The following is a 12,177-nucleotide window of genomic DNA, read 5'->3' on the forward strand; positions in this document are numbered from 1 at the left end:
CCTAGGTAACTATGGACCATTGAATGACAGGGATTACTCTGCTTACCTTCATATCCTTGATACTAGGGCAGAGTGCCTATTTATTCAGGAAGTGTTGAATAACTGTTGGATTAAATTTGTGTTTTAGGTACTTCGCGGCAACTCAGTTTGAACCCCTAGCAGCAAGATCTGCTTTTCCCTGTTTTGATGAACCAGCATTTAAAGCCACATTTATCATCAGGATCGTAAGGAATGCACAGTATACTGCTTTATCAAACATGCCTAAGGTACTCTTCTTCTTGAGTGGGAAATCTATGAAGACTGAATTCCTCTTTGCCAGGCACCCTTTTAGCGTGACTGTAATCATGTATATTAGTGTTCTTTCCCAGAATACTTAAGACTGGTTGGGAAATCAGCCTCTGAAACACTTGAGGGAAGAGAGAGAACTCTGGGCTTGCACCTGTGGGCAGGAAATGGGCAGTGTGTGCTGTGAATGAAGGTTGTACAAAAATGAGTCCTGTGAGCCAGTACAAAACTAGAGTGGCATTTTCTGAGGTGCAGTGAGCCTGCCGTTCTAAACAGCAGTATTTGATGGTGTTGAGCCGTGATGGTGCTGGTGTTTACTGGCAAATGCAAAATCAGTCCTGTAGTTTGTAAGAACAGGAGTCTCATGGGGTGACAGCTGTGGCGGGGCAGCAGGTGCAACCAACACGAGTTGTTTCTACACCAGACAGAGCCGAGGGGTGCTTTTGTTGTCTCAGGCACTCGAGTGGCCGTGTGCAGCCTAATGGGAGCCTCTGGAATTGCTGAGCCAGGACAGAGGAGCAGCCAGGCCCAGCAGGCTGTGGAGTCAGCCCTGCCTGCAGCAGAATTTGTGGTCTGTCCTAAATTGGGCTAGCACTGCAGCAGCTTCACTCTAGCCACACTTTCCCCTTTAGTGTTCCTCTGAGAGAAGTGGGAACCTTTATGCCTGGCATCCCCAGGTACAGCTTACTTCAGGGTTGGACTAGCCTGCAGTGTGGCCTGCATTCCATTATCTGTGTCTGCTGCAGCCTCCTCTGGTGGCTTCTGCCATGAAGGCCTCCCAGCTTGGCTGGACTCCCTAAAGGCACTGCTGAGAAGCTGCTTCAGAATGCTGGGAGGTGTCTCCAGCGATGGCTCCCTGTGCCGATGTGTCTGGTGCACAGGGGGAACACTCCTGCATCCCGAGGGGGAAACTGGCTTGTGGTGGTTTAAAGATGAGAAACAGCTGCTACCACTTACTGTCCCTCATGTACATTTGTTTTAACACCGCCTTTGGGAATAAAAACTGCTTCAAGATTGCCCTGTACTTAGTGTGTCCTCATGTTGAAGGAGGGTGGGACAGACCGAGCCTCAGGGCTGGGCTCCCTGCAGACTGATGCTCAGGGTTTGTAGTGTGTTGGCATCTTCATTACTTACCTCCTGTTGCAATTTTCTGTTTCTCAGTTTGCCATTGTCATATGTCCCTCCAGTTAAAGAGCCGTGGTCTTTCCCCTTTGCTTGTAGAAGTCATCTGTGCTCATGGGAGACGGACTTGTTCAGGACGAGTTTGCGGAGAGTGTGAAGATGAGCACCTATCTGGTAGCCTTCATCGTGGGAGAGCTGAAGAACCAGAGTCAGGACATGAACGGGACCTTGGTATGTGGTGCGGTGGTGGTCCAGAGCAGCTAGCAGTTCTCGCTCTGATGATTCTGGGCAGTGGCCTTGTGAGGATGCAATTAGACCAGAATTGCTACTTTGTTGCTTAACTACTGGAGAATTTTAATAGGACAATAATAGGACAAGGCAGGGCAAGCTTTTAGCCTAGTGGTTAGTATGTCTGCATGCCACATGGAAGTGCTGGAGTTTACTTTCCAGTTCCAGCTCTTGTTCCGGCTCCTGGAGACAACAGGTGATGGCTCAGGACATTGGGTTCCTGCTGCGCGCGTGGGAGACGTGCGTTGGGTTCCTGGCCCTGCTCCAGTCCAAGCCGACATTTAGGAAGCTTGCTATCGTTCTCTTTCTCTACATGTTGAATTAATTAAAAGCAAAAGCAATCCATGTAAACAGTTGCACAAATCAGTTGTTGAAAAAAATGAAAGAATGGAACTAAAGATAATTTTGGTTCAAGAAACTTGTGAAATCATGTGACAGAGATCTTCAGCAAGTTTCTAAAAATGTGTATTATGGGAAAACATGAATTTTAAACTTTTTTGACCCAAAATTAACTTGTGTTTTTAATTCATATTTTCAGTGAGCTTTCTGACGTGCCCCTGTAGATGTATACTAAAGCTTCTAAAAATATAGTGTGTGATATGGTGGCTACTAGCCTTCTCTGATTATTTAGATTTAAATTAATTAAAATTTGGGTGAACAGTGAGGTTAAACTGCTGCTTGGGACATCTCAATCCCATATTGAAGAGCTGATTTGAGTCCTAATTCCATCCCCTGCTTCCGATAAAGCTCTTGACAGTGCGCCTAGGGAGGCAACAGGTGATGGTCCAAGTACTTGGGTTTCCTGCTACCCATGTGAGAGATCTGGCTCCTGGTTTTGGCCTGGCTCGGCCCTGGCTGTTTTGGTATTTGGGAAGTGAACTAGCAGATGGAAGAGCTCTGTTTCTTTCCCCATTCCTCTCTTCCCCTTCCCCACCACTCTTTCAAATAAACCTTGAAAAAAATGAAATAAAACTTAGCTTGCATCCTCAGTCTCACTGATCACACCTCAACTTATCAGTATTTTTTTATTTATAAAAATGTGGATCAGATTTACAGAGAGAAGGAGAGACAAATGGCTGCAAAGGCCAGAGCTGAGCTGATCCAAAGCCAGGAGCTTCTTCCAGGTCTCCCTCACGGAAGCAGGGTCCCAGGGCTTTGGGCCGTCCTCTACTGCTTTCCCAGGGCATAAGCAGGGAGCTGGATGGGAAGTGGAGCAGCTTGGACACAAACCAGTGCCCGTATGGGCTCCAAGCACTTGCAAGAGGATGATTTAGGCATTGAGCCATTGCTCTGAGCCCATCAGTTGAGTATGGTGACTACCAAATGATAGCTCTACCCAATGATAGCTCTAGATTGTAAAAATTACCTGAATGCATTGTTTAAAAAAAAAAGAAAAAGAAAGTCCTGATTGAATTTCTTAGAGAATGGATAAGATTGTTAAACTTGCATGCAGGCACTTAGGCACAGTCACACACAACTGTATGTATGTTTACTCATGGATATACATATGCAAATATACAAGTATAAAACTTGAACACTTTTTTTCCTACATAGATTGCATGTCTGTAGATGGAAATTACTGTTTTTAATGGTGTCTGAAATAGATGCGTTTCAAAAAAGTTAACATTGTACAAATAGATATTTTACTAATTTCCTCAATTTCTATGAGGAAAAGGAGGAACCTAACATATGGAGCTGCCCTTTGTGCCAGCAGCCACCCTGCACACTCATTTATAAACAGTTCTTTCACTTTGGAAACTGGGTGAGAGGGGAAGCATTAGTGTCATGTTGCTGATGAACACATGGTTTTCAGAAGGGTTAGGTTATCGAGCTGCAGTTACGTCACCGGTTAGTCCTAACCAGAATTGTACTGTCTGCCACAGTGTCCTTTTGCTTACTTCTGGCAACATTAAAAACTTCGTGGGTATGGTGATCAGAAGTGTGAAACTTGGCTTCTAACAAAGGATTTTTCTTCTGCCAAAATATGCAATCTTTAGAGTGGCTTCTGTTTTGTAAAATTTATTTTGTAAAATTGGACAGCAGATTTATACAACATGATTCAGAAATAAGTCTGCAGGGTCTTACTTCCTAATGTGACCTTTAGTGATCAACTGACTCTGTGAAAGAGGACTGTTGTGATCATCCGAGCTCTGGGCAGTGGACCCTGGCACAGGGCCACAGGAAGGGAAATGCTACTTCATTCCCGTATCCCTCCCTGCCTTCAGGAATGCTGGGATTAACCTAGAATGTTCTGGACAGGTTGTGAACTGCACTGCTCTTGTTTGTCTTGAGAATTTTGGTTTTTGTCGCTGCCTTGCTTTTGGTTTTGCTACAGGCAGGGCTCATTTGTAGAGTCAGGATCTTACCACGGTTGGCTGTGTGTGGGACCCCATCTGACACTCAGCATTCAAGTGGAACTGTTAATGGTGTTATCCATGTGAAATTGCAACTTTAATTTGTTCATTTAGTCATGAACATGATTTTATGCCAGATTTTTACTAAAATTTATTTGTATTTGATGTATTTTCCCACTAGCTTGGGGCATTGTGCACAATTTATTGCTTTTTTTTTTTTCATTAATTTCCATCTCATCAGTTATTCTGGATTGGCCTGATACTATGTTTTTGCTTATTTTTCCAGGAATTTATACTTTTTATGTATCCAATTATGTGTTTAGAAAACTGATATTTCTCAGGAAATTTAATATTTAGTACTTAATTTAATATGAAGCTTCCAGTATTTTCTGCCCTTGTACATTTTGTAAGCCACATTATGACTTGTCTCTGTTTTGCACTGGTTTGGGATTTTGTTAAATTAAGGAATAAATAAGTTAAAGTTAATAAATCTGCTTATTCTTTAGTGTTTAAAAAAAAAAACATTTTCTCTGAAACTGACAAGGGATCTTTATGGTTGTGTTTTTAGAGATATCTAATACAATCTTTGCCAGAGGTTTGATGAGAAAGGTTATAAATCGTAAGCCTGAAACTTGAGGGCCAATTGATCCTGTTTAATATTGTTGAGAGAACTCTTACCAGGCTCAGAGCTCAGTTGGAGATGTTTTGTTTTAACCAAGCTAAATTGTGCTTGGTTTATTTCTTAATGCTTCTGTTGCTCTTAGAACAAGCTTGATAATAATTATATTGATTGCAAGATTCATCTCTAGTGGGAACTCAGCACACATGTTCTTTTAAGGAAAGGAATGGAAAAGAAAATAACGCACCACCTTTGTGAGTGCTCATTGTGTTTGAGAAATGTAAACCCTTTGGTAAAATTTCAGTTTCATTTACAAGTAAGCATGTTGTACTTTTTTAACTGATGCCTGGAGAAAACAGGCGGTGGTATAGAGAACAAGGGTGAGTCCCTCAGCCTGGGTCCCGGAGTGAGTGGGCCGGGGAAACCGTGATTCTGTTGTTCCCTTAGTCAGTTTAATTTACTGGTGCCACTCATGGTATGATTGTTTCACTGTCTAGTTATGTGTGTGTGTATATATATATGTATGTATATATATATATATATATATATATATATATATATATATATATACACATACACACACATACATGTATACGTGCAAATAAAAGCACCCATAAAACAAGCACCAAAAAAAAAAAAAACTCCTCAAGTGCTAGAAGAAAAACTGATTGTATCATAGTAGCTCAAATATCGAATATTGACCTGAGGGTTTCTCAGGGCAGTGGCCGTAAATGTGCCATTTCTGCTTTACACATCAGTTGTAGAACTGTCATAAAATGTGACTCCTCTGTTGCGTACCAATTACCTTCCAGGCCCAGTGACAGGTGTTACATGAATTAAAATTCGGCTTTGACCATCTGTTAATCCACAGTCTTTGTAACATAAAACTAAGAACAGCTGTAGGTAATGGGAGAAAAAGAGAAAATGAAATAAATGCTAATGATGTGTTATAAAATGACCTAAAATAGTTTATTTTGGTTGCCCGACGTGGTAGCCTAGTGGCGAAAATCCTCCCCTTGCAAGTGCCAAGATCCCATGTGGGCACTGGTTCTAACCAGGGCGACCCTGCTTCCATCCAGCTCCCTGCTTGTGGCCTGGGAAAGCAGTTGAGGACGGCCCAAAGCCTTGGGACCCTGCACCCATGTGGGAGACCCGGAAGAAGCTCCTGGCTCCTGGCTTTAGATCAGCTCCGCTCCAGCTGTTACGGCCACTTGGGGAATAATTAATGGACAGAAGATCTTCCTCTCTGTCTCTCCTCCTCTCTGTAAATCTGACTTTTAAATAAAAATAAAATCTTTTTAAAAATAGTTTATTCTGGATGTTATGTTAGCTTAATGAGAGTGTTAAAATCTTTTCATATCATTATGTGTGTAGAAAGGAATTGCTGTACTTGGAGTGGGAGAGTTAGGGGGACGCTGGTGGCTGACAGGAGCAAGAATTTCCGCGTGAAAGTTCTCAGATATGCTAGTCTTCACAGTGCTCATTTGACTACGTCCTGACATCACACATGATGTGTCCCCTTAGGTCTCCGTCTATGCAGTACCAGAAAAGATCGGTCAAGTTCAGCATGCCTTGGAAACTGCCGTGAAGCTGCTTGAGTTTTATCAAAACTACTTTGAAATTCAATATCCACTTGAGAAACTGGGTGAGGATCCAACAGTGGCTCTGACTTTTACAGTTATAACCTAGCTAAAAAGTTTTATGGGTAAGATTTTTCCTTGTCTTAACCAACAAACATTGTTTATGTTTTAAAAATTGGGGCGAGTGTTTTGGCACAGTGTGTTAAGCAGCCACTGGCATCTCCTATCAGAGTACCAGTTTGAGTCCCAGCTACTCTGCTTCCAATCCGACTGGCCCTAAGGGAGACAGCAGAAGATGACCCCTGCCACCCACACAGGAGAGCCCAAGGGGGATACTGGCTTCATCCTTCTCCTGACTCTTGTGGCCTTTTGGGGAGTGACTCAGTGGATGAAAGATGGGTGTCTTTCATCTTTCTCTTTCAAATAAAATGGAGGAAAAAGCCCCACTGAGAAGTTTATGTGGTTTTCACAGCAGCGTCAGATAAGTAGATTGCCTAGCCTTAGTCTAAGTATAGTCTGAAGTCTGACTAATTGTGCCCTCTGAAAAAAATCCTAGTCGAATCATGGAAAACTGGCCAAATCATAGAAACCTGGCCGTGGGAGCTCAGGAAGGCCACAGGAGGCCGCTCAGCATGGAGCTGGTCCTAGAAGCTCGCCCTCGCTCTGGGAAGGACATGTTTGTCTCTGACTAGGGACTGGGAAACAGTGATTCAGACAGGGTCTGGGCGGGTCTCCCTCAGCTGGTGGGTGGCCGAGGAGCGTGCAGAGCTTAGTTTGGAGACAGCAGGAGCTCACTGCCCTCCCGGGGAGATGCAGAGGGCAAGGCTTTCCTGGAGGTGCCTCATGTGAGGGAGGGTGACCACTGCTTTCCTCTGTCCAGATCTCGTGGCTATTCCTGACTTTGAAGCAGGAGCGATGGAAAACTGGGGTTTGCTCACCTTCCGAGAAGAGACACTTCTCTACGACAATAACACCTCTTCTGTGGCGGACAGAAAACTGGTCACTAAGATCATCGCTCATGAGCTGGCCCATCAGGTAATGGCAGGCAAAGCTGCTAGCCTCTAATCCTGTGGTCTCTCGGAGTGTTAGCTGTGCGTAGCTGCTAGCACCAATAGTATGTTCTGGAGGGCTGCCATTTATTTAGATGCCAGTATTAATAGACACTGTTCTAGAGTGTTAGCCTACATTTAGGTGCTTGTACTAATAGACACTGTGTTGTGGAGTTTTAGAATATATATATATGTGTATATATATATATATTCGAATATATATATAGATGATAGCATTTTCATAATAAAAAAAGATGATTTAGCAAGAACATATTTCTGATGAAAATGTTATGTTTATATAGGCCTTTAAAGCATTTTTACATCCATTAAATCACTTTCCAGAGTCTCTAAGTTAAATGATAATCCCACTTACTAGTTGTGGAAACTGAGCCCAAGCTTGCATTACTGTGCAAAGTCGTACCACCAGGTAGCTCTGTTGGGCCTTGGGGAGCCCCCGTCTCTTGGAGACCTCTTTCCCCACCTGTAACGATTTGCAGCTCTTTACCTCTGACAAATGCCGCTGCTTGGTACAATATTGTGGGAAAGTGTCCTTTTCCTAAGTTACGCTCTTGTGATAACTCTTCAACAGTTGTTGGAACTGGATCTAATTCCTCTCTTGCTAGAACTGGATTCTCTAGAAGAGGGTGAGGATATTCTGCAAGACTTGGGGAGAAACTCACCTGGGCATCCTGGCCCCCAATAATCCCCCCACCCCCAACCTGCCCCACACCTTGTCTCTCATGCCTCGCGTGAGGGCTTGGCAGAGTCAGGGATGGCTGCTGTTCAAGTGGCAGGATGCGAGGACAAAGCGGAAGGGCCCTGCTGGACCTGCTCCCACCCCAGGCTGCCATGCTGCCCACCCAAGTGCGCACGACCAGCTGGCATGTGCATAAATGGTGACTGTTCTAAATGGCAGACTTTGGGGGGCTGTCCTGTAGAAGTTTGTTAGTTCTCAGACCAACCATCACCCCTCACTTCTTAAAAACTTACCATTCTCTTTTGAAGCAGCTTTTAAGGTCGTATCTTGGAAAAATATGCTGTTGTAACTCTGTAAGACATTTATTTCAATATCTTGTCACCCTGTTTTTTGCTGATAATTTGACATAAACTCCAGTCACACTGAGTTTTATAACCCACAACCATTTATTTTAAGAATTTTTGAGATCCTTTAATGGAGGAATATCTTACCTTTTTTTTTCTTTTACCTTATGGAAAAGAATAATGACAGCTTTTTAGATTTCATTTTTGTATATACATGGAAACATTCTATTGGCATATTGTTTAAGGTTTGAATCAATATAACTGACAAGAAACATGAAGTAGAAACTCTAATAATAAGAAAATGTCTCACATAGACACTTATTCCTTTAGTTGTAGATACAATGGAAAATAATCTTACTAAATTGGTATTATAGGGTAAAGAATTTTCAGATGTAGGTCCTGTCACTTTTTTGAAGTGACTAAAGAGATCTTCATTTCTCTAGCATGTATGTTAAATTAATAAATTTGCTAAAAATATATTAATTCTTTCCCATCTACGTTAAAAATAAATATATACACTTTTTGGCAATCTTCACTTAATTTGAATTTAGTTTTATTTAACTACTATTCCTGTGTGTTTTTAAGATTGTGTTTTTTTCTTATGGGCAATTATTCTGACAGTTCCTGAGAATGTTAATATTTTGCTACTTAATAGTTTGTTTCCCCCCCCCCCCCCCCGCAGTGGTTTGGTAATTTGGTTACAATGCAGTGGTGGAATGATCTATGGCTAAATGAAGGTTTTGCCACCTTTATGGAATATTTCTCTTTGGAAAAAATATTCAAAGAGCTCTCCAGTGTAAGTATAGTGTTTCTTGGCTTGCTATGAATACTAGGAGGTAAAGTCGTCAAATAATATTTGCTACTTTTTTCCTGTGCAGTTGGGAAATAAAAATGTTTCTAGAAAGGTATAACAAACCCCTCTGATAAGTCCATCATTCAGAATTGATAATGAAATTATCATTTTGTTTATTCATGTATTTTGTTAAAAATCAAAATTATGTGGATTGCTTCACATTTTTATTATTAAGGTGACTATTTTAAATTACTCGATTGCATTGTATTTTTATCAGATATGACCCTTATGTTTGGAGAAAGTACAGATGAGGTCAGAAAGGCTGCTTTGCAGTTGTTTAGACTTTGTACGTATTTTTTAAACTAGTGAGTTTGTCTTTCTATTATCAGAATACATCCACAATACTGTCCTATCACAGTATACAGTAGTTCATAGTTAAATCCAAGTAATTTGCCTTCCTTAATAAAGCCGTGTTTTGTGTCCTTTTCCAAAGATTTGGAGTCACACTCCATTACAGAGCTGCATAATACAGGACTGTCACTGGTGTCAGACCCTAGGGCTGCTCAGACACATCAGATCATGGTGCAACAGATACTTCCTAAATTATTCAGGTGCTCAGCAAAGTAAAGATCAGCCCTGAAATTCTGTGGCTTTGTGTTAAACTTTCCAGAGAGATGATCCACGGCTGCTTTAATGCAGTACTTCTAAGAGCTCAGTTTGAAAATATCACCTAGGACTGGTTAGAAAATTTAATGCACTAGCAGAATTAATATTGAGCTACGGTCCTAAGCAAGATGTTCTTCCCCTGCGTACACTGCCTAATTCAGCAGTGAGATACACAGGTTCACCACTGGGTGGTGCCCGGAATATTTAAAAACTTCTCCTGCACGTTCCTGGGGAGTGCCTCTGCTGAGCTAAAACAATTCTTTGCGCTTCGGTTAGATTTTATGCTAAGAGGAATGCATATGTATGGACTTAAAAACCGTGTCTGACAATGGAACCATTAGGTTTATTGTGATACAGAAAAATTTTGGAGTACTTTTTTTTTCATGAGATTTATTTTATGTGAACTTTTTGAAGACCATCCTCATATTAGCTGAATGGAGAACCAGGCCTTGTTTATGAAAAATCACCTGTAGGATCAGTTTTTGTTCTTCTTTTCCTACTTTTGATTTCTGTTTTTAAAATATACGTTAACTTTTTAGAGTATTCCTGTTGGCTATCCAATTTCGCCATGTGTTTATTTTAGTGAAATTTACCCTCATGCTGTTGGTTAGGAACTGCTGATACTCATGTGGCCAGGATATCGTTGTGTGTTTTAATTTAAAGAGTACACGGGAAACTCACAGCATTCCTGTATTTTCAAAGGCTTATAGTTTGAAGTTTGTTTTTTTGTTTCTTTTTGTGTAATATCCTGTAAATACTGATTTCGGCCTTTGGTTCTGTTTGTGATCTCCTACTCTGTTTGGGTCTTTGCTAGTATGAAGATTTCTTGGATGCTCGATTTAAAACCTTGAAGAAGGACTCCTTGAATTCATCTCATCCAATATCATCATCTGTTCAGTCTTCAGAACAAATTGAAGAAATGTTTGATTCTCTTTCCTATTTTAAGGTACTGCTGTATACAAGGAAGTGCCTGGAGTAGATTTAAAATTAGTTTCAAATATAAGGAAGATATATTTCAAAGATTAAGTAAGAGTTACTTTCAGACATCCTGTTAACTTTCAAATGTTTCAGTACTTAACTCTGAATCTTGGTCTTATTTTCTTTTTTACTCTGTTCCTTTCTAAAATGCAGAGTATTCCACTCATTTAACCGGATTTTATGGCAAGAAATTTCTGAAAATTGGTTTACTGCCAGATATATAAGTAGGATATATGTAGAGAAGATTTTTTTTATATTTATTGTATTTCTTTATTTATTGGGGGTCTAGCCTAGCAGCTAAAGTCCTCACCTTGCACACAACAGGATCCCTTATGGGCGCCAATTCTAATCCCAGAGGCTCCGCTTCCCATCCATCTCTCTGCTTGTGCCTGGGAAAGCAGTCGAGGATGGCCCAAAACTTTGGGACCTTATATCCATGTGGGAGACCCAGAAGAAGCTCCTGGCTCCTGACTTCAGATTGGCTCAGCTGTGGCTGTTGCGACCACTTGGGGAGTGAATCAGATCTTCCTCCTCTCTGTCTCTCTTCCTGTTTGCATATTTGATTTTCTAATAAAAATATATTTATTGGAAAGACAGATATACAGAGAGAAGGAGAGACAGGGAGTGAACCATCCGCTGCTTTACTTCCCAAGTGGCTCAAAGTCCAGAGATGAGCTGATCCAAAGTCAGGAGCCTCTTCCAGGTCTTCCATGTGGGTTCAGGGTTCCAAGGCTTTGGGCTATCTTCTACTGTTTTCCCAGGCCACAAGCAGTGAGCTGGATGGAAAGTGGAGCAGCCAAGATACAAACTGGCGCCTATATGGTATACCAGTGGATGCAAGGTGAGGATTTGGTCATTAGACTATCGTGCCAGGCCCACAGAGAAGGCTTCTAAGCCAGCCCTTGGCTGCATTACTCTGAAGGAAGGGATGTTCTAAAGTTATGATTGCCAAAACAGGTAAGCCAGAGGAAAGTGTTAAGACTTGAAGATGCGATTGCAGGGTCAGAGGCAAAGAATCCAGCTGTGGGGCTAAAGAGAAAACAGAAAATGAGAAACCTCTTAGGGTCACCGTAGGAGATCCTGTCAGGATCACGCAGAAGAGGAGTAAGAGTACCCATGACATTCACGCGGGGCTTCTGGCTTACCTATCTGCTTGTCCTGGAGATCAGATTCATTGGTTTAATTAGTTGAATTCCTCTGCTAGATAAAGGAGATAATACATAAAGTGTTTTAGTTCAAATTTGTGTAATCAGAAAGCTCAGTGTTGAGGTGGCAGATGCTTGAGAAAAGAAGTAATTGTGCCAGATGAATGTTATGGGGAATTTCTGCCTGGGTGTAGGAAGAGAATGATTTTGCAAGAAAATGTAAATTATAGGTGAACAGGGATTGGAAAAATAGAGAA

The 12,177-nt window shown here is 41.6% G+C and overlaps 1 protein-coding gene across 3 annotated transcripts in view; it reads left to right on the forward strand.

Moving 5' to 3' along the window:
- The window catches only part of LNPEP (leucyl and cystinyl aminopeptidase), an 86,934-nt gene that overhangs the window by 39,777 nt on the left and 34,980 nt on the right, over positions 1–12,177 (forward strand). For all 3 annotated transcript variants that reach the window (XM_058656364.1, XM_058656363.1, XM_004586189.4), the window contains exons 3-8: positions 128–266; positions 1,507–1,638; positions 6,193–6,313; positions 7,129–7,283; positions 9,021–9,134; positions 10,612–10,743. In XM_058656364.1, coding sequence (XP_058512347.1) covers positions 128–266; positions 1,507–1,638; positions 6,193–6,313; positions 7,129–7,283; positions 9,021–9,134; positions 10,612–10,743 — 793 coding nt within the window. The remainder of the gene's footprint in view (positions 1–127; positions 267–1,506; positions 1,639–6,192; positions 6,314–7,128; positions 7,284–9,020; positions 9,135–10,611; positions 10,744–12,177) is intronic.

The sequence above is a fragment of the Ochotona princeps genome, chromosome 28 (genome assembly GCF_030435755.1).
Source record: "Ochotona princeps isolate mOchPri1 chromosome 28, mOchPri1.hap1, whole genome shotgun sequence".
In the NCBI taxonomy this organism is placed as follows: domain Eukaryota; kingdom Metazoa; phylum Chordata; class Mammalia; order Lagomorpha; family Ochotonidae; genus Ochotona; species Ochotona princeps.